Genomic DNA, 23,927 nt, shown 5'->3' on the forward strand with positions numbered 1-23,927 from the left:
GATGTGATGATACTCTTCATCACAAAGTCTATTGGAATTGCCTTAAATCACATCATTGTTGAAAAGAGGTTATAGTTTCAAGACAACAACTAGAGATACTTCCTTTTGAGACCAACATGTGGTCTAAAAATACAGGCTTCTGATCTTTGCCTACACAACTATTTGTTCTTTTTTTCTTAGGTGATGGAATTCAAGACTACAACTTTATGAATTTTCTAAGGTTAGGGGCAAATCTTCCAGGCTTTTAAGTCTCAGGAATTCTAGTCTATGCATAAAAAATCCAAAGAAAGGCAAGAAACAACTCTTGGGACCTTTCCCATCAGTAGCTGAGAAGAAGAATCATCAGAGAGAAATGCTACATTTGCATGTGAACTTGGTAGGACTACTGTAAATGTAGAAACTATGCTAAGTCTCTCCAGAGACTAAGGTGGTATAAGAAAATGTGTATCCCCAAGGTATTGGGAAAAAATATGTTTGCGCTTTTGTTCTTGTCATATTTCTCTAAGTATATATCCTTTGGTAAAAGCTAATTGAAATTAAGTGGTTAAATGTAACTGGGACACTATTCATTCACTGGTAGTTAACATTAGGGGAATACAAACAATGTGGAGATTCAAGATAATGGCATTAAAAAAACACACTCTAATTCCTCAAGGGGACTCCTGGAACCATGAGTTTGAAATTTAACAACCAGGCTGTGGAATATTGGGCCAGAGCATACTTGATAAATACTACAATAAGTAAAATATTAATTTTGAAAATATCCATCCTCTCTGTGCTTCTTTTAGAACTTCTTCCTCTTCTAGGAATGTCTAAAAATATTACAATAGTCCTCTTGGGGCTAAGGGAGATATTACTATTGTCATCTGTCTCTTCAATTTAAAATAGAGAAAAAGAAAAAGAGGGAAAACCTAATACATGCCTCTGCATCCAACACATCTCTATCAAAATTGGACAATATGCATTATCACAGTTCCAGGGGAGACATGGCCATTCATTGCATTAATCCAAGTTAAGACTTTTAAATTTGTTCTTGTTATTACATTCATTTGACACAATTTGGTCAGTCATTCCCCATTTGTCTAAGAGGTAATCTCAGGCAGCCCTTCAAATTCTAGTTCTGACTTTATTTTTGACCTTTTTTCAAAAACCTCTTTACGATTAGTAATTTTGTTTAGCTTGTGACTATTCCCTCTTTGGCATTTCTTCCCTTTTATACTTCTTTCCCCATGTTTTATTTAACTATCTCAGTACCCTTTGAAGATATCAAGTTTGATTCTTCTCTCCAAATAGAATATTATCACTATATTATTATGTAGCCCTTTGCAATTACTCAAATATATTTACCTTTCTACATTTCTTTAGACTCATTTTGTTTGTTTGTTTTGTTTTGTTTTGTTTTGTTTTGAATAAATCCCTACTTAGCTCTGGTCTTTCCACCAAAAATATTGGCATTTTTCTATTTCATTAAAGGTGCACTTCTTGTTTTCCTTCACTGTAGGATTATAGACAGTTAGATAAAAATACTATTTTTGTGAGTTAATTTCAAAATCTTCATCTTTGATAGTTTTAATTGTCTTAGTTTCTTTGGTGATTCTCTAGTATTCTTTGTGTAGAAAATGTAATCATTGAACAATGTGAGAGTTTTTTCACTTCTTTCCCTATCTTTTTGTTTTTCATTTCCTCTTTTTTTTCTTATTACATTTAAAAAAATTTTCATTAATTTCTTTTGACAAGGTAATTGAGGTTAAGTGATTTGCCAGTATCACACAGCTAACTAATGTAAAGTGTCTGAAGTCTGATTTGAATTCAGATCCTCCTGACTGCAGGGCTGGTGCTCTATCCACTGCACCATATAACTGCCCATTTTTAGAACTATATCAAATAATAATAACTGTAGGGAGCATTTTTCTTTACTTTCTATTTACTGGGAAAGCTTCTAGTGTATCTTCATTGCATGTGATGTTTGTTTTTGCTTTTTGATACATGGTTTTTATAATATTTTTTGAAAGATTTCTCTAAGAAAGGGATTCTTAGCTTTTTTTTTTTTTTTTTTTTTTTTTTTTGGTATGGACACTTGGCAATATGAGGAAACCTACAGGTCTGCTTTTCATAATAATAGTTTGTTGCTTATTTTCATAATTGAAAGAAATGCTTAATTTCGCTTAAAGGCTAATGAAAATAAAGTGTATTTTTTGTCATTCAAATTCACAGGAACCCTGAAGTCTATATATGGATTATAGACTTCAGGCTAATCTCTGCTCTATACTTATGTTGTAGGTTTTTAAAAAAGTATTCATAAGTGCTGTACTTTGCCAAAGCATTTTTCAATAGCTCTTAAGATAATTATGTGGTTTGGGATTTTTTTAAAAGAAAGATTATTTTCCTAAATATTGACTCATCAATACATTCCTGGCATAGATCCTATGGGATCATAATGGATTATTTCTTGAATAAACTGTTGTAACTTTTTGTTGGTCAGGTTTATTTAAAATTTTTGAATCAGAAGGTAGAACCAACTTGGCAGAACAAGACAGAAAGTCACTTGAGCTTGTCCCGATTCCCCTCCGACTTTAAAATCATCTCTCAAAATGAATTCTAGAGTTGCAAAACCAATAAAAAGGATTCACTAATTTTCCAGTGAAATAAATTTTCAGTCCAAAACAACTTAGAAAGTTGATAAAAAAAAATTGTCTCACTTAAATTAGAGTGGAGGGCAACCTGAGCAAACCAGAAGCAGGCTTTGCCCCACCAACCCAGTAGGGAGATCCTAAGCCCAGCAGCAAGGCCCCATGCCCAGCACAAATCAGAAACAAACTTCCAGTGCAGGTCTTAGGGACAATTAAATCAGCGTCAGCAACTTCTGGAGATTTTAGCACACCAACAATAAAGGGGCAAGACAACTGGTCAGGAGATTACAGAGCATACTTTGTATGTATGCAGGGTGCAGAATCCTATTACATTATCCTAATGGTATCCAGTTCACAGACCAAAGTCACAAATCCAGGGTGAAAAGGAGCACAGCACACCAGATTGTAAGGCTACAGGAGAGAAGGGATCCTGGTCACTAGTCCAAGGCAGAAAAGAGTGTTTGTCGTCACTCACAGATCAGAGCACATGCCAAGGGAGCAGTGACAATACCTCTCCTTAGATCATAGCATTTTGAAAGAACCAAAAGAATGGAAGAAATTGGAATGGGATATTCTGGAGAATAAAGAAGCTAGGATTGAGACTAAGAATAACCTACCCAGCAAAACTAATCTTTCTGAGAAAAAAATAGATATTCAATGACATAGAGGACTTTCAAGAATTGCTAATGAAAAGACTAGAGCTGAACAGAAAATTTGATTTTGAAAAAATAAAAGACTCAAGAGAAAATAAACACAAAAGAGAAACATAAGGGATCTGATAAGGTTAAATTGTTTATATTCCTACATGGGAAAATGATACTTGTAACTCTTAAGAGCTTTATCAGCCTTAGGATATACAAGGATATATAAGGAGTATACATAGCAAAGGTTGTAGGTTTAAGCTGACTATAATGGGATGATATCTACAAAAACAAAATTAAGGGATGAGAAAAATAGATATATATATAGGGGGGAAGGAGAGGTAAAATGGGGTAAATTATCTCATGTAAAAGAGGCACAAAAACACTTATCAGGAGGAACAAGGTGAAAGGAGGGAGAGAGAAAAAAAGACAGCGAGAGAGGGGAGAGAGAGAAAGAGAGCAAGTGCAACAGGATGGAGAAAAAATATAGTAATTATAAATGTGAATTTGAATGAGATGAACTTATCCATAAAATGAAAGTGGATAACAAAGTATATTAAAATCAGAATTCTTACAAGAAAAACATTTGAAGCAGAATGACATACATGTAGAGTAAAGATAAGAAACTGGAGCAGAATGTATTATTCTTCAGCTAACATAAAATAAAGAAAAAAGAAGGGGTAATAATCATGAGACAAAACAAAAGCAAAAAATAGATTAAATTAAAAGATATCATTAAGGGAAAAATAATATTTTATTTAAAAAAGTTCCATAGATAATGAAATAATATAAAAATATATGCACTAAGTGATATCACTTTCAAATTTTCAAAGGAGAAGTTAAATATGTTGTGGGAGAAAAAAAGAAAGCAAAACTATTCTAGTTGGGGGCTTCTGTTTTCCCCTTTCAGAATTAGAAAAACTCTAAACAATTGGAAATCAGAGTTTTAAAAAAGTGTTAAATTTTATTTTGCATGTTATTGGGGAAAGTAAATATTAAATACAGTAAAAAAAGAAAAAAGAAAAATCTAACAAAAATAAGCAAGAAGGAAGTTAAGGAAATGAATAGAATTTTAGAAAAGTTAGATATAATTAGCCTTTGAACAAAAGTGAATAGGAATAGAAAGGCACATGCCTTTTTCTCAGTGTTATATGACATTTGCATTAAAAAACTGATCATGTATTAAGGACAATTGTTATGCTCCATAGGGGCATACTATGTTCCCTATGGACTACTCTAATCTGGTAGCTCCCCTTTGAGCTACTCTTAATGCCCATCCATCGACGGCATGGTTAGGCCACACTTATCTGTCTTTGGGCACCAACTCAGATTCCACAGAGACAGACCACCAGGAGGTAGGGGTGAAGCGAAAGAGAACTTTATTCTTAGATAGCACATATTTATACCCCCCTGAGGTTCTGGGGGAAGGAGAGGTCCTCTAAGAACCTGGCATAATGGGATTGGCCTGAGAAGAAGGAGGGAGGCGTGCTAGGCTTTGAGAGCACTAAGGAGGGAGAAGTGGTACCTGGGGTCAGACACCGCCTCTTGGAACTAAGCCCCATGTCCACGCTTGGGCTTTATAAACTGAGAAAGGCCATTGGGGCACCCAAACCAGGGTGTTAGATTTCCATGTTAATGGTTCGGGCTTGATATGAAAGGTGGTGCCCAAACACCTAATGACCCCAATTAAAAATCCTGTGGAGATGGTATATAAACTGAGGCCCCACAAGCCTTCAATATGTCCCTGCCCCATTGTTTCTACCTGAGACCTGCAACCACCAGGGGTTGGAATATCCCCTGTTTGTCTGCAAACTTCTAGGACAGGTCTTCTGCTGCAATCCCTTTAGATATAGCAGCCACGGGGGCATCCATTTGAAAGGCACTGGAGCCAACATTCTCAGATCTCTTCATCATCTCTTCCAGGTCAGCCTCCCCATCTACAGGGAGCATGGCCTTCCAGTGGTTAGTATTAGCATTCTCCCCTGCCAATTTCTGTATAAAGAGGCTGGAGGCTTCTCTGCCCACTAACCTATCAACAGCTACCTGTAGGCAGGCTATACAATCAGGAAAAGGTTCCCCTGGGCCCTGTTTAATCCTGGTCATTGAGGGCCTCTGCTTTCCAGAAGTCTGAATTTTGCTAAATACTCGTTGGGCACATTAAAATACAACTGCATATACTGCTGCATCATATTGCATTTGATCCTCATTTCTTTTATACTTTCCAGCTTTCTGTATTATTTGTCCTAAACTTGTCTGGGAATCTCCAAAGCCTTCACAAAGGGGCACAGAGGGAGCAGACAGGAGATATATCTCCTCAGGGAGGGCGGGGGATGAGGGAGAAGGCCATCCCTCAGAGACAGAGGTAACCTTCCCTCTGTTCGCTTTCTCCTCCCTTGTCTTATCACCGTCCTTTTCCTCAAGGTCATATGTCTTTCTGTTTACTTTCTCATTACTCATCTTACCCCTGCCCCCTCCTGGTCTGTCATATCCACTTCCTGCTTCTTCCTCATTACCTCTTCCTTCTTTCACATCATATCCATGTCCATCTTTTTGTTTATTTCCTGATTCTTTCCCACAGCTAACTTCCATTTTATGGGCATGGCTGGTCCCAGTGAGTGCTGGTTTATGACCCTCATTTATTTTATGACTCTCCATTTGTACTTCATTATCTACTTTTAATGGATTGCGGCTTGCACCTCTTAAAGTGCCCCCAATCTCTTGATGCCATTCCAAGATGACTCCCGGAGTTTCCTTATCATAGGAAGCCATCTGACTACCTACTACCTCCTACCTTTTTAAATTCATTTCCAATTCTGCTTGCTTTACTATTTTATAAGCTTCTTTCCCTGGTACCTCCTGGTCTGGGACCCTCACAACAATCTGTCCCATTTTCCTGACTTTTTACTCACTCTAGAGCAGAGTTCTGTCTCTCTTCCCACCTGTAAACCTGCTACAAGGTGAGGTCCTAGCCAAAATTGTCCCTGTTCGGGTGCCACTTGTTATGCCCCTATGAACTACTCTAATCTGGTAGCTCCCCTTTGAGCTCAACCCGGATCCCACAGAGACAGACCACCAGAAGGTAGGGGTGAAGTGAAAGAGAATTTTATTCTTAGATAGCACATATTTATACCCCGCTGAGGATCTGGGGAAGGAGAAGTTCTCTAGGAACCTGGCATAATGGGATTGGCCCAAGAAGAAGGAGGGAGGTGTGCTAGGCTTTGAGAGCACTGAGGAGGAAGGCGTGGTACCTGGGGTCAGACACCGCCTGTTGGGGCTAAGCCCCACCTCCACGTAGGAGTCGCCTGCGCCTTGGTACCTCTCATCCTCAGGTCCTCCCATGTGCCTTGAACTGCATTCCTTGCTTCTAGAGGCTTTTTAACCCTTACAACAATCAAATGCAGAAAAGTAGAAGTATTAAAGCATTCTTTTCAGGTGATATAGTAATAAAAATGAATTCAATAAACATCATAAAATAGATTAAAAGTTAGTTGAAAGCTAAATAATATAATTCTAAAGAATGAGTGACTCAAAGGACAACTCATAGAAGCAATAAATAATTACATTAAGATAAATGACAGCAATGAGGCAACATATCAAAATTTGTGGAATGGAGACAAAGCAGTACTTAGAGGAAATTCTATCTCTAAATATGCATGTTAATAAAACAGAAAGAACAGATCAATAAATTGGTCATTCAACTAAAAATTAGAAAAAAGAAGAGTAAATTAAAAATCCAATCGGAAATCCTGCAAATCAAAGGAGATATTAATAAAACTGAAAGTGAGGATACCATTGAATCAATAAATAAATAGGGTGTGGTTTTAGGAAAATAGCAATAAAACACATAAACCATTGATTAATTCAATGTCAAAAAAAGGAAGAACACCAAATTACCAGTATCAGAATTGTAAATTATGAAGTCATCACCAATGAAGAGGAAATTAAGACAGTTATTAGGAGTTATTTTGCCCAATTATATAGTAATAAATTTGACAATCTAAGTAAAATGGATGAATATTTACAAAAATAAAAATTGCCCAGATTAACAGATGAGAAAATGTGATAGTACAATTATTTTACTGACAAAAACCTGACAAAAAATATTGCACAAGCCACCAATGGACTTACTAAGGAAAAAAAAAATTCCCAGGACCAGATAGATTCACAAATAAATTTAGCCAAACATTTAAGGAACTGTTAATTCCAATACTATGCAAACTAATTAGAAAAAAATCAAAGAATGAGTCCTACCAAATTCCTTTTATGACACATATATATGGTGCTGATACATAATCCAGGAAGAGCAAAAATAGAGAAAGAAAACCATAGACTTTTTCCTCTAATGAATACTGACAAAAAAATCTTTTGAAAAAATTTTTTATTATTAGAGCTTTTCATTTACAAGTTATATGCATGGGTAATTTTATAGCATTGACAATTGCCAAACATTTTGTTCCAATTTTTCCCCTCCTTCCCCTTACCCCCTCCCCCAGATGGCAGGTTGACCAATACATGTTAAATATATTAAAGTATAAATTAAATACAAAATAAGTATAGATGTCCAAACAGTTATTTTGTTGTACAAAAAGAATCGGACTCTGAAATAGTGTACAATTAGCTTGTGAAGGAAATAAAAAGTGCAGGCGGACAAAAATATAGGGATTGGGAATTCTATGTAATGGTTCTTACTCATCTCCCAGAACTCTTTCGCTGGGTATAGCTGGTTCATTTCATTACTGCTCCATTGGAACTGATTTGGTTCATCTCATTGCTGAAGATGGCCAGGTCCATCAGAATTGATCATCATATAGTATTGTTGTTGAAGTATATAATGATCTCCTGGCCCTGTTCATTTCACTCAGCATCAGTTCATGTAAGTCTCTCCAGGACTTTCTGAAATCATCCTGCTGGTCATTTGTTTTTTTTCTTTTTCTTTTTTTTTGATGGGTTCTGGTGTGTATTCATTCTCTCTCTCTCTCTCTCTCTCTCTCTCTTTCTCTTTCTCTCTCTCTCTCTCTCTCTCATAACTTTTTATTGACAGAACCCATGCCAGGGTAATTTTTTTACAACATTATCCCTTGCACTCACTTCTGTTGCGATTTTTCCCCTCCCTCTCTCCACCCCCTCCCCCAAATGGCAAGCAGTCCTATACATGTTAAAGAGGTTACAGTATATCTTAGATACAATATATGTGTGCAGAACCGAACAGTTTTCTTGTTGCTCAGGGAGAATTGGATTCAGAAGGTATAAATAACCCGGGAGGAAAAAACAAAAATGCAAGCAGTTTACATTCATTTCCCAGTGTTCTTTCTTTGGGTGTAGCTGCTTCTGCCCATCCTTGATCAATTGAAACGGAGTTAGATCTTCTCTTTGTCAAAGAAATCCACTTCCATCAGAATACATCCTCATACAGTATTGTTGTTGAGGTATATAATGATCTCCTGGTTCTGCTCATTTCACTCAGCATCAGTTCATGTAAGTTTCGCTAGTCCTCTCGGTATTCATCCTGCTAGTCATTTCTTACGGAATAATAATATTCCATAACATTCATATACCACAATTTACTCAACCATTCTCCAATCGATGGGCATCCATTCATTTTCCAGCTTCTAGACACTACAAACAGGGCTGCCACAAACATTTTGGCAGATACAGGTCCCTTCCCCTTCTTTAGTATCTCTTTGGGGTATAAGGCGAGTAGAAACACTGCTGGATCAAAGGGCATAGTTCCAAATTACTCTCCAGAATGGCTGGATGTCTTCACAATTCCACCAACAATGTAGTAGTGTCCCTGTTTTCCCACATCCCCTCCAACATTCCATGTTATCTTTCCCTGTCATTCTAGCCAATCTGACAGGTGTGTAGTGGTATCTCAGAGTTGTCATAATTTGCATTTCTCTGATCAATAGTGATTTGGAACACTCTTTCATATGAGTGGTAATAGTTTCAATTTCATCATCTGAAAATTGTCTTTTCATATCCTTTGACCATTTATCAATTGGAGAATGACTTGATTTCTTATAAATTAGAGTCAATTCTCTATATATTTTGGAAATGAGTCCTTTATCAGAACCTTTGACTGTAAAAATGTTTTCCCAGTTTATTGTTTCCCTTCTAATCTTGCCTGCATTAGTTTTGTTTGTACAAAAACTTTTCAATTTGATATAATTACAATTTTCTATTTTGTAGTCAATAGTGATCTCTAGTTCTTCTTTGGTCATAAATTCCTTCCTCTTCCACAGGTCTGAGAGGTAAACTATCCTATTCTCTTCCAATTTATTTATAATCTCATTCTTTATGCCTAGAACATGAACCCATTTTGACCTTATCTTGGTGTACGGTGTTAAGTGTGGGTCAATGCCTAGTTTCTGCCATACTAATTTCCTATTTTCCCACCTGCTGGTCATTTCTTACTGAACAATAATATTCCATAATATTCATATGCCACAATTTATCCAATTGATGGGCATCCACTCAGTTTCCAGTTTCTGGCTACTACAAATAGGGCTGCCACAAACATTCTTGCACATACAGGTCTTTTTCCTTCTTTAAAATCTCTTTGGGATATAAGCCCAGTAGTAACGCTGCTGGATCAAAAGGTATGCACAGTTTGATAACTTGACACAAAAAAATCTTAAAAAAAACTATCAAGAAGATTATAGTAATACATCACAAAGATCATACACTATCACTGGGTGGGATCTATACCAAGAGCGTAAGGCTGGTTCAATGCTAGGAAAACTATAAGCATAATTGACAATATCAATAAGAAAAACAATAAAAATGATATGATTATATAAATAGATGTAAAAAAAAGTTTTTAACCAAAGATAACATCTAACCCCATAAAAATACTAGAAAGCATAGGAATAAAAGTCATGGCTGAAATAATTAACAACTTTAACAAAGTTGAAGGATATAAACTAAACCAAACACAAATCATCAACATTTCTGTATATTATTAACAAATTCCCACAGAAATAAATAAATTTCACATATAAATGGTAGACAGTTAAAAAAAAAACCCCAAACTACCTGCCAAGACAAACTGGAGAAATGTTAACTGTTCATGGGTTGGCTGAGATAATATAGTAACAATGACAATTATATCTAAATTAATTTACTTATTCAGTGCCATTCCAATCAAATAACCAAAAAATTATCTCACAGAACTAGAAAAATAGTAGGAAATTTATCTGGAAGAAAAAAGGTCAAGAATATCAAGGAAATTAATTTAAAATAATATGAAAAAGATGGCATAGAAGTACTAGATTTTAAACAATTCTAAAGCAGTAATCATCAAAACAATCTGGTATTGCTTAAGAAACAGATTGGGGGAATGCTCATCTGAAATAGATAATGCACATGTTACACAGTAATGAGTGACTATGGTCATCTGGTGTTTGATAAGCTGTAAGATCCAAAATTTTTTGAACAAGAACTCACTATTTGACAAAATCTGCTAGTAAAACTGAAAAACACTGTGGCAGAAACTATGAAAAGACCAACATCTTTTATCATATACTAAGGTAAGATCAAAATGGGTAAGATCATAATTTATGCAAAAAGGATAATACCATGAGCAATTTTAGGAGAGTATTAAATAGTTTACCTTTCAAACATATAGGTGAGGGAAGAATTTGTGACCAAGCAAAAGACAGGGCAATTTACTCAACCTATCTATGATTTTTAACTGCATCTGTATAGCCTGCCTTTGAGATCTTTAACTTTTGTTGGTGTGGCGATAAGTCACACCCCCTCCCCCCACCTTTTTTTTCTTTCTTTCTTTCTTTTTTTTAGCATTATTGCCTTTTGCTTTTCTTTTTCCAGACCTTTCTTCATTTTAATATATTATCAACCAAGTTGTAATTTTCTTTTTTGCTTCTTCAGGGAAATTTGCCACTATGGTTACAATTTTATCTTCCCTGCTAATTATTTCTGCTATGTAAACTTAAAGTTCTGACACTTATTCTTTTCTACATCTCTCTATTTTTATGTTGAATCATTCTGTAACATTTTGTTGTACTATGCTTGAGTAATGATTCAATTCCTTTGTATTATAACTTTTATTTAGAGGAATTACACCTCTACTGATGAGTACTGATATTTTAGTACTCATTCTTCACTTTAATTTTAGTGTCCTCTCTGTTGATCTATCTGCTTGTTCCCTATGGGGTTTGTAATCAAATGTGCTTCCTCTTGAAATCTTTGTTGATTTTAGTTGTATACATTGATATGCATGTAAGTATGCATATATTGCACGTATATATATTCCTAGACCTTACTCTCTGATTCCTCCATTGATGGGGACTATACATACTCCTCTCTAGGATTAGATTGTGAAGTTCTCTCAGCTTTCTACCATGTTGGTACATTTACTTTTTATTGGATCAGTTCCTGTCATATATTTCTGCAGGAGAAAACTAGCTCTAACTTAATTTCAGACCTCTTTCCTTCATGCTTATTATGAATATTTATTGGACCTTTCCACATTCTGTCCTTCACTTTCATTTTTTCTTCATTTAACTTAGCTGGATAATCTTTCTCTACTTTATGCAGAGTTGAGAGAAGGGAGGGTACACATTTTGGACAGATTCTCTGCAGTCTTGGTTCTTAGATTCAAAAGCTACCCATGCAGAAGGAAGCCCAATTCTTCCCACTTTGATTTCCACACCTTTATTTGACATGGCTCAGGAGAATACATTTTTGGTTATTTCTATGATGGAATGAAAGATGGTAGGGTTGTTACTAAAATCTTTGCAGCAGAAGGGGAATCTTTAAATGAATTCTAAAACACAATTCTGTGAATCAGTTTGTTAACTCTGCTTGAGATTGGAAATTGATGATGAAAGGATCCTGAGTGTGTTAAAGATTAGTATTTTTTGGTGTTAATTCACAGGGCTATTACTGCCTTGTATTCCTTACTCTAATATAGTATGGATTTTATCTTTGGAGTACAAATTCCTCTTCATTAAAAAGAATTGGAGCGTTAGTGAGGATAAGAGAACATGTCCTCTGTCTGGTTGGTCATGTGATTTAGAATTCTCAAGCCCATTTCTCAAAATTCAATAATATTGCAGATGCTTGCTAGTTGTGTCATCACGAACAGATTACTATGTTGTGACTCAGTTTTCTCTCCTGTAAAATGGGTATATTAATAGAATTATTGTGAGGAGCAAGTGAGATATGTATAGACAGTGCTTTTCACATCATAAAGAACCTTAAAAATGTTGGTGTTGTTATTGTCATCTATGTATTCATCTACATCCTCTACTTGATTGTTGCATTATGGCAAGGACTGAGTCTTCATACAGTCCTCTGTATACAAGAGTAGCTTAATAAATGTTTGATAAATGCAAAATATATTGTGCTTCTGTTCCCTGAAGTCACAGGTGCCTGACATCTGAAAAAGTCCCAAATTTCTGAGAAGTTTTTCTATTCAGAAAATGGGGGTAAAAATCAGAGGGAGAAATAAACTGTCTGCTCTTTGAATGGTGATGACTCTTAGGGCTGTCGGGCTGATCCCAGAAATATACTTAACGGCCCAGAAGAATTGCTTTCTGTCCTGATAGTCAGGGTTGGGATTCAGGGATCCTGAAAGCCTGAACAGACTCTAAGTGTCCCCCAAGAGTACCTTCACTTAATTGTGCAGCCCTTGGAAGCAAGGGGAACTAAAGAGGGAGGGGGAGAAGGCCCAGTTTTGCTCTCGTAGCTCCCTGAGGTTTCTCTTGGTGGCTGGACTGCACTCCAGGAGCTGGCACCAGTGTCCTTGGGGATCAAGGCCCCCATGGCCTGAGATACCTAGCCTGGGCAAAAAGAAGCTCATGGAGAATAGGACATATACATGGACTATTCTGTTCCCTCTAACCTTCTGCTTGGGATTGAGCTGTAGGGCAGACTGCTGTTATCTTACCTTGCTCTGGAACAAAGTGGGATTTATATACAAAAGTGTTGCTTCAGAGATGTAACAGCATATGGGATCGTAAGGGGGTCCACGCAATGAACAAGGATCCCAGGATCCCTCAGGTGAGGCATCATCTCCCCCCCCATTACCCTAAGAAGAGATAATTTTCATCCTCAATTTCATCCCATTTGTCAGACACATTTTCACATTCTTTATGAGTGGGAAGAGCAGTTAGAGAATAAATATCATATGAGTTATAAACCAGAGAAGAGAGGGGGAATGCTAGAGAGGCAGAGTTTGTGTCAAATCCAGAGAATGTGACTGAAGAGGAGAAGGAAAAAAGTATACTCTTGTTGGATCACACTTCACTTGCAGAATTGCATTCATTTTTAATTATTACTAAGAGTCCCAGATTTACACAATTGGGAAAGATTTAGGGCACAAAGCTCAGATCTAAGAGGGTCTTTAAAATTATGGAATATTGGAATTTGGAGTACTATCAGTACATGAACTCTGAGATTTGGGAAAAATCTCTATGTATATTCCCAAAGAAGCATTTTGGCTAGCTGGAACACAAATGAACAAGGGCAGTCAGAATGCAGAGAGCTGAGAGATGGTTTAACCTACAGAAGAATTAGGGGAAGGCATGGCAATATTTTCAAATATAATAAAGTCAGTCATGTTCAAGGGAGATTAACTTCATTCTGCTTGACCCCAAGAGGGTAAAAGTAGGAGCACTGGGAAGAAGCTGCAGAGGTAGAATTATGAGAAAATTCATAATGATTCAAAATGACCTTCATTCTTCTTTGCCTCAGCTTTTTTCTCTGTAAAATGAATGGGGTATACTAGATGAACTCTAAGGTCTATGATGATCTGAACTACCAGAGGTCTTCCTGTAAGGGTTTGATGGGCACCCACTGGAGACATTCAAGAAATGATTCCCATTCAGGACGCTGCTCTGACACATCCTGGCTGTGTGTGACCCTGGGGAAGTCACATCACACATCACATTAGTGTCCTAATGCTCCGGACAATTGTCTAAGACTCTAAGTTTTAGAGCAACAGACCCCCTATACTAATAAAGAAGATTCTCTCTTCACAATTTCCCATATAAATGAAATAATCTGATCCCAAGCCCTTTCCCCATGCTGTTTAAGTATATATAGGCACACCTAAATCCCATCTAAAATCCATTACAGTTTCTCAAAAGGAAGAAGGAATCATGTGTTAGCAGCAAAGATATGGTAAGGACAGTCATATTCCCAGGTTTAGTGAAGGTGAGAACTCAGACCTGCAGAGATGGGGAAAAGATACTACAGAGAAGGAGTCAGGAAGGAGAACATAGTTTGGGAGAACAGGAAGGGGAAACAGTCTAATATTACTACTTGGAAATAAGTGGAGGATAAAGTTGTAAGAATAAAAATCAGTGGAAACAAGGATTAGGCACAGATGGCACAAAGAACAGAATGTTAACAAGAAACTGATGTAGAACAGCTGAGATGGAAGCAGCTAATGCCCATGGTAGGAGTGATAAGGAACATGTAGTCATAGAGGAGATGCCTGGAAGTCAGTGAGTTACAATGGGAGAAGCTGTGGATCTGAAGTTTTAGAAACTGAATTCAGGTCTCAGCTCATGTCCTTGCTTCTATGTGGACTTTAGACAAGTTCCTTTCATCTTCCAGAGATCAGTTTCTTTCTATTGGAAATGCTGTCCAGGTTTAAATTAATAATCCCTTGCATAGGAAAGATTCCCTTTTAGGTAAACGGGGCCCTTTAGAAGTCTGAACAATGTTTGTAAGGGGAGGGGCTTCAGGATTTTCAAACATAAGGAGCCGTAGAGGAGGTCAGCAGGGGAAAGGTGCAGGGGCTTTCTTGTTTCATGTTTTCTGTACCAATTGGGCCAAATTTATAAAAGTGTGGGATATAGACATCCTCAATTCTCCCAGGAGCCAGGGCAGTGGAGTGCAAGTTGAGGAAGAGACTAACAGAGAAAAAAGGTCAAGTGATGCCCTAGAACCCAGATAGCCTAAAGAAGCTGATGAGTGGGGGTTCACAAACTTCTCCATTCCATTTCTTCTCTAGAAGATCACCCTGAATCCAGCTCTCTTTTCAACAATGCCCTGGGAAAGCTCCTCCATTACTGGCCAAAATTCACTAATCATCCATTTAATGACTGTGTGATTATGAGCACCAATTCCTATCACTTTTTATGAAGCTCAGTTATTTTAGCTGTAAAATAAGAGTAATAATCCTTGTACTAGTATCCTCAGAAAGTGTATTGTAAATTATGAAATACTTTAGATATGAATTATTGTTATTATTATTTGGTTTCCTGTTACCCCCTCTTCCTGTCAACTGTCACCATATTGGGACTTTCTGACTAGAGTATGCTCTAGAGAGCATACCCCATCTATCCTTCCATTCTCAATCACAAGAATGTTCCTTCTCCACGTATGAATAATAATAATAACATTAATATAGCACTACCAACAGTGCAAACTTTACATACATTATTACCACAAAAATTCAAATGAGATATGTACTTCAGGCATTATTACCTCTATTTTATCAATTAGATAAATTAAGCTCTAAAATTTTGATTTATCCAGGGTCACTAGCTGGTAATAGTTGCAAAATCTGAACCCAGATCAATCAGTTAGTCAATAAATATTATTGACTAACTGCATATCAGGGAAAAGGAAGTATATAAATTGGAATTTATAGGCTAGATAAGAATCCAAGAGCTTTAGAATATGGGGAGAGCAGTTCAAAAAACAAAATGAAGGCAGGAAATTATGAGTCATAAAGAGGGACCAGTACAGAGTTCAGGTTGATCAGCTGATGAATTTTGTATGACAAAGAGTAAAATTAGATTAATGGCAAAGATAAGGGGATACAGGATGATGGAAAGGCTCAAATATCAGGGTAAGATATTTGAACTTTAAGGGAATAATAGGGAATTAGGAGAAACTATTGTTCAAAAATGACTATCTTTTCGTGCATCTATTTATGTGGTCATCCATTTATGCATAAGGAAACTACAAGAAAGTATATAGAAAGAAGAGAGAGTGCAGGTGGAAAGAGACTAACAGGAGGCTAAGACAAGAGATTAGATAGGTTGTAATGTGAATTATAAGAGGACAATGTATTCTATTCAAAGAAAGGGGAGAGATACTGGAGACACTGTCAAAGTAGCATCTCCAGGATTTGGTGACTGATCAGATAAGAGTGATGGGATAAACTCAGATTTAGAACAAACTGGAGCAAAAGGCACTGCCATAGAAAGAACAATGAAGATAAAAGGAGCAGTTTATGGGGGAAGGAAGGAAGGAAAAAAGCATTTATTAAACAGTTATGTGACAGTCAGCATAATAAACACAAACCAAAAGCAAGCTATCCCTATTATCTTTATGTCTTCAAGGAGCCTACATTCTAATGAAGGGAGGAGGGGAGATGTCCTCTAGGCAGCTGGAGAGGTGAGTCTGTAGCTTAAAAGAAGACGTGTCAGGGCTTCAGAGCAAGTTGAACATATCCTCAAATAGCGTGGGGTGATGAAGAAATGCACATTTAAATTAATACAGTTATCATTTTCTTCATTTCAAAAAGATCTAAAACTCTCTGAAAGATATGCATCTTGTTTAGTATTCCCCAGTGGAAAAGTGGTCAGATTTCTTTGACTTGACTTTAGAGGGGCAAATCAGGAGAAATGAGAGGAATTTAGTCATATTTTTAGAACAGACGCCAATTTGACTTGGAAGAAAGGAATTCTCTCACTTCAAGGTCCTTATGCCAATGAAATGAAAAATTTTATACAAGTCTTATTGAAAAGTACAATTTGGGTTACAAGATGGACCAATCTTTTTTTTTTTTTTTAATTAAAGCTTTTTATTTACAAAATATATGCATGGATAATTTTTCAATACTGACCCTTGCAAAGCCTTCCGTTCCAAATTATCCCCTTCTTCCCTCCCACCTCTTCCCCGAGATGGCAGATAGTCCAATACATGTTAAATATGTTAAAATATATGTTAAATCCAATATATGCATATGCATTTATACAATTATCTTGCTGCACAAGAAAAATCAGATCAAGAAGGGGGAAAAAAAACTGAGAAAGAAAACAAAATGCAACAAACAACAATGGAAAGAGTGAGAATGCTATATTGTGGTCCACACTCAGTTCCCACAGTCCTCATGGCTCTCTTCTTCATTGAACAATTGGAACTGGTTTGAATCATCTCATTGTTGAGGAGAGCCACATCCCAAAATGGACCAATCATTAAGGAATAAAGGAAGTAGATGAGGAGAGTCCTTATGAATACCAGTTGACACAATTGAATGATGAATCCAGTTCCAGGATCATTTCTATTCCTGTTAAATTTTTAAAAATTTATTAAATATTTAACTCCCATTCCCTTTTTGGGTTTCTTCAGTCCTACTTTCCTCACTCTCCTCATTTAGATCTAGTGTCTGGAACTCTAGCCATTAAATGATGAGGCAGGAGAAGACCATCAGAATGGTGCTAGGTACATACCCATGGGTCTAACTATTGTAAGAAGCATATTGCTCTAAGGAAATCTGAGGGGAGGGAGGGAGGTAGAGAAGGATGAAGTACAAGATTTGCCTTAGATAAAAGAATATTTAGTAAGAAAAAGACTGGATGGAGTGATAGATCTACTTCTCAAGATCTTGGTATTTTGATTCCCATTTGTTTTTGTATACATTAAGGAAAAGGGACCTGTTGAATTGAATATTAACTGGTAATTTGTCTCCCCTTATTCTCGTCTCCATCCCTCAGCTTAGCCCCTGTAATGGGGACAGAACTATTAGATTCACATCCATCTTTTTTTATATTTCCAATTTTTACAGTGAGAACTATTCTTAATTGGAATTATCTGTCTGAAGTAGAAGTGAGCTCTTTGCCAATGGAAGTCTTCAAATAGAGGCTGGATAATGAATTGTTGGGGATGTGCTTGAGTGAATTGATGCTCTCTGTAGTGGATGGACTAGATACCTTTTTGAAGTCCATTCCAACTCTCAGAGTTTATGATTCAATGACAACTTTATTTTTCTCATGCCCAATTTTGGCAGAGCCTCCATGCTGAAGCCAAATCATACCGTGGTGACTGAATTCATCCTCATTGGCTTCTCCACATTCCCCCATCTTCAGGTAATGTTCTTTGTGATACTTCTGTTGATGTATTTGTTCACACTGCTGGGCAACCTTCTCATCATGTTGACAATCCGGAGTGAGCGAAGCCTCCACACACCCATGTATTTTTTCCTATGTGCGCTCTCTATCTCAGAAATTTTCTATACTTTTGTTATCATCCCTCGCATGCTCATTGACCTGGTCTCCAGTCACCACACCATCTCCTTCCTGGGTTGTGCCAACCAGATGTTCTTCTCCTTTACATTTGGCTTTACCCACTCTTTCCTGCTCACAGTCATGGGCTATGACCGCTATGTGGCCATCTGCCACCCTTTGCGCTATAATGTGCTCATGAACCCACAGGGATGTGCCTGGCTAGTGGTCTCCTCATGGCTTGGTGGCATGGTAATGGGACTGATGGTTACACTTTCCATTTTTCACTTGACTTTCTGTGGGCCCAATAAAATTCACCATTTCTTCTGCCATGTACCCCCTTTGCTAAAGCTAGCTTGTGGTGACACCTCAGTGGTGGCCATGGGAGTGGGGATGGTCTGCATCACAGTCCTATTGGGCTGCTTCCTCTTTATCCTCCTCTCCTATGCCTTTATTGTGGCCACCATATTAAGAATTCCTTCGGCTGAGGGTCGTCACAAAGCCTTCTCTACTTGTGCTTCTCATCTCACTGTAGTAGTTGTGCATTATGGCTTTGCCTCTGTCATTTATCTTAAACCCAAGGCCCCAGAATCCCTAGAAGGAGACACTCTGATGGGCATTACCTACACAGCTCTTACTCCCTTTTTGAGCCCCATAATCTTCAGCTTGAGGAACAAGGAACTGAAGAATGCCCTGAAGAAAGTCTTCTTCAGTAGCCAATATCCCTTGAGACTTTGATAAGTAGATTATTAGATTTCTAGGAACTAGCATCATTTAATTTTCTTTTGAGATGTTATGCAATGGAATGGTCCTTAGGTGAATGGATGAACAAATGAATGAATGGACTTACTCTCTGAAGCCACATGAGTCACAATAATAACCTTTATATTATAAATTAACTTTGCAAGGAACTTTAAATATTATATTATTTAATTCTCACAACTACCTGTCTTTGAGGTAGACACTATTGTTATCCTTATTTTACATGTAAGGAAATAGGCTAAGTGATTGCCCAGGTCACATAACTAGCAGGTATCTAAGATTTTGAACTCAAGACTTCCTCATTCAACACTATCTACTATGCCATCTAAGTTTCTGAATCAAGGCTCTATCTCCCCTCATAGTTTTATGATATCTCTGAGAGGTTGGGATAGCTTTCTAATTTCATCAATGCAAATCCATATTTAGATTTATTATATATAATGTTATCTACCAGTTAACAGTATTTCTCAGATCACTTGTACCATTTAGCCATTTAATATCAATTAGCTTTTTAAAAGGATATTTCCTATAATAATTTAATAAGAACAGAAGTAGAGAAACACAAATCACCAAAATTGGGCATACTCTACTCCATTCCACCTCTGTTTCTTGGAATATTGGGATCACTTAAAGGAGTTGATACAAAGCATTTGCTTCTCCAACTTCATTTCCAGGCATTATCAATGGTGAGAGCCATTCCCTTAAGTAGAGAGCACAGCATAAATTTACCACTAGGCTGCTTCCCAGAAGATCCTCAAAGATGTGCTAGTAGATCGTGGTCAACCGACCACACACTCTGGCATGGATTCTCCTCTGCTAGCTTACCATTTTGATTTTTCAAAGCCCACAAGATCGTGGTTGTTTATAATATCACTTCACGTAAAATCAAGAAATAATAACCACAACAAGACAAAGAACAGAGGACCATATTCATAGGCATTAAGTTGTCTTTAGATAAAAAGGTTCAAGGCCCTTTCTATCCAGAGTCTTATATTTGTATCATTCTAATACCATCAGGCAGAAAAAAGAAAACTGTCCTGGCCATTCAGTGCCTTTTAGAAAGCATTCTTAGTTACATCTCATAACTAATCAAAAATCTGTCTCTTTACCATGAAGTAGCCAGATTGGAAAAAGTTACATAATGTTTCAGCATGCTTCAAAGCATATATGGGACTGTGTAAGGCATGAATATTGGCAAGCTTATAAGGGCTGGACTTTGTCAGTTTCCCATTGAATATGAAAAAATATTTGCTAAGCACTTACTATGTGCAAGACACTAGAATAGGCAGTAGGGATTAAAAAAAAAAAAAAAAGAATAAGTCAATTCCAGCTATCAACATATGCTTTAGTCTCACCATTGGTTCTCTCCTTGCGATCACAGTCTAAGTGACATTAAATTGTTTGATTAATTTCCTCCTTTGTCCATTCAGAATATGTGAATTCTCTGGGAATCCTTTTATGCTTTTGTGACTATTCATTTATAAAGATAGTTTGTCATGAATAGTTTAACAATGTTTTCTGATTCTTAGTGCCTTATTGATCTTCTGCATTTTTATGCTCCTTGTTCTCAGTTTTCTCATCTGTTAAAACAAGGACATTGAATAATTAAATTATATACAAGATCTCTTCCCATATCAAGTTTTATGATACTCTGAGATGGAATTTTGAAATCTGGAACATCTGTGGTTCTAAAGACACATACACTCTTTTGGCCATGGAGAGAAAGTAGGAAAGAACTAATCACATCATTGTCATGCTTTACAAAGCAACAATCCATTGAATCAGGAAGTGCTAGTGTTGTTAGTCCATTACACAGTAGAAGAAACTTGATCTTTTTGATTCCATCCCCAACATGCTTCCTTACAACACTATGCCTCTCTCTTTCTGAATGGAGAATGCAGAATTCTTAGTAATCAAAACAGAAGGCGTCTAGATTGAAAGGAACTGAGTTTCAAGTATTTGCCTTAAAGAGATATCCATGAAAAAAAATCTGAAGACTTTTACCTTAAGCTGAATGAAAATGGTGTTTTTGTCATCTGCTCTTTCATTGTCATTTTGATTTAAATTTAAAATTATTCTGTTAAATGATATGATAATAATGATGATGATCATGTATTCTATAGAACTTTACTATACCTCTTTTTGTAATAATAACCTTTTGTTTTTTTAAATACATGCAAATATAGCTTTCGTCATTCACCCTTGCAAAATGTTGTGTTCCAATTTTTCTCTCCTCCTTCCCCTCCCGTAGACAGTAAGTAATCCCATACAGGTTAAACATATTTCCACATTTATATTGCCGCACAAGAAAAATAAGATCAAAAGGAAAAAATAAGAAAGAAAAAAACAAACAAACAAGCAAATAACAACAACAAGAACAAATGTGAAAATACTATGTTGTGATTCACATTCAGTCCCCATAGTCCTCTGTCTGGATGAGGATGTCTCTCCATCACAAGCCTATTGGAATTAAGCTAAATCACCTCACTGTTGAAAAGAGTCAAATCCATCACAGTTATCATCACATAATCTTGTTGCTATGTATGATGTTTTCTTGATTCCGCCCACTTCACTTAGCTTTAATTCACGTAAGTCTCTCCAGGCTTTTCTTAAATCAGCCTGCTAATCATTCCTTATAGAACAATAATATACCATTACACTCATGTATCATAACTTATTCAGCCATTCCCCCACATATGGGCATCCACTCAGTTTCTATTTCTTTGCCACTACAAAAACAACTCTCATAAACATTTTTGCACATGTAAGCTCTTTTCCCTTTTTATGATCTCTTTGGGATACAGATGCAGTAGAGACTGATGGACCAAAAGGTCTGCACAGTATGCACAGCTCTTTGGACAAAGTTCCAAATTGCCCTCCAGAATGGTTGGATCAGTTCACAACTGCACCAAAATATATTAGCGTCCCAGTTGTCCCACATTCCCTCCAACATTTATCATTATCTTTACTTGCTGTATTAGCCATTACGAAAGGTATGAAGTGGTACCTCAGGAATGTCCTAATTTGCATTTCTTAACTATATTGAGAACTGAGTCAAATTTGTAAAAGTACAAGTCATTTCCCAGTTGATAAATGATCAAAGAATATGAAAAGGCAGTTTTTAAACAAAGAAATTAAAGCCATATTCATATAAAATGATCTAATCATTATTAAGCAGAAAAATACAAATTAAAACAAGTCTGAGAAATTAGGAATGTCTAACTAGCTACGGTATATGATTGTAATGGAATTACTAGATTATAAGAAAGGATGATCATGCAGATTTCAGAAAAATCTATAAATACTTACGTGAACTGATATATAGTGAAGTGAACAGAATCAGGAGAATATTGTACACCATAAGAACATTATTGTTCGATTAAGAACTATGAATGATTTAACTATTCTCAGCAATACAATGATCCAAGACTATCTTAATGGACAAATGATGAAACATACTATCCACCAGAAAGAACAGGTATTGATTGAATACAGATGAAAGAATAATATTTTCACTTTTTTCTTTAAGTTTTTCTTTTATTTGAATCTTCAGTACAAAATGACTAATATGGAAATGTTGTAATTGATTGCACATTTACAATCTATATCTGATTACTTATTGTCTCAGGATGGGGGAGAGAGGGAAAAGGGAGTGGGAAGAATGGAATCTGGACCTCAAAATTTTAAAATAAAAAATTAAAAAATTTTGAAGAACGGTATAAATGTTATGTATGCTCATCATATTTGCAGCTTACACCAAACTGGGAAGAATAGCTAGTGTACTGGATGAGATAATCGGGTTCCAAAAAGACTTACATATACCAGATTATTGGGATGATTCTATCAAGGTGAAATTCAGTAGAGATAAATTCTTACACTTGAAGAAGATAGAAGATGGAAGAATCATAGTTAGAAATCTGCTTTAAAAATCTTGGTTTTTAGTGTACTGAAATCTCAATATCAGCAGTATAGTGTGGCTGTCAAAAATGCTAATATAATCTTAGGCTCCACTTAGGGGGATACCTTCTAAGAATATTAAGGTAACAGTCCTGGTTTTCTCTGTTCATATCAGAACTTATCTGTAGTTTTGTGTTCATTTCTGGATACCATGGTTTAAAGAGTACAGCTAACAATCTGGAATGTATACATAAAAGATCAGTCAGGATGGTAAAGGACCTTGAGTCTTATAAAGAGTTAAGTTCAATGAACTTGACATATTTAGTTTGGAGAAGAGAAGACTCTAGGGAAGGAGCAGGGCATGATAACTGTCTTCAAAATTTGAAAAGCTATCATGTCTTCTTTCATTTGACCCTATAAGGAAGAAGCTGGAGTTATCCACCAAAGGAAATTCCCAAAAAAGTGAATTTAAGCTGGATAAAAGGAAAAACTTCTTAACCATCACAGCTATTTCAAAATGTAATGGGCTTCCTCAAAGATGATTTTTTTCCCCCTTGGAGATTTCCAAGCAGAATCAAGATACTCACTTGTAAGATGTGCAATGACAGGGATTTTTCTCTATATGAGTTGTTTATATGAGTATGCCATTGAAGTCTCTTATCTCTCAAATTTTGGGATTCTGTTAAATACTTGAAGAGAGTAAACATTTCTTTTCCAAATTTTTTTCTTTAGTCTAAAACCACTAAGTTTTATACCAATTCTCATATATCATGATCTCTAGGCCTCTT

General features: G+C 36.4%; 1 protein-coding gene across 1 annotated transcript; it reads left to right on the forward strand.

Annotated features, from left to right (window-relative positions):
- The first annotated feature begins 18,091 nt into the window (after positions 1-18,091).
- Positions 18,092-19,218, forward strand: LOC100934853 (olfactory receptor 10H1-like). The gene has a single exon (XM_003763049.2). It carries the CDS (start codon positions 18,250-18,252, stop codon positions 19,216-19,218), a length of 969 nt encoding a protein of 322 aa, XP_003763097.2. The 5' UTR covers positions 18,092-18,249.
- Positions 19,219-23,927: the final 4,709 nt, after the last annotated feature.

This window comes from Sarcophilus harrisii, chromosome 1 (genome assembly GCF_902635505.1).
Source record: "Sarcophilus harrisii chromosome 1, mSarHar1.11, whole genome shotgun sequence".
Taxonomy (NCBI): domain Eukaryota; kingdom Metazoa; phylum Chordata; class Mammalia; order Dasyuromorphia; family Dasyuridae; genus Sarcophilus; species Sarcophilus harrisii.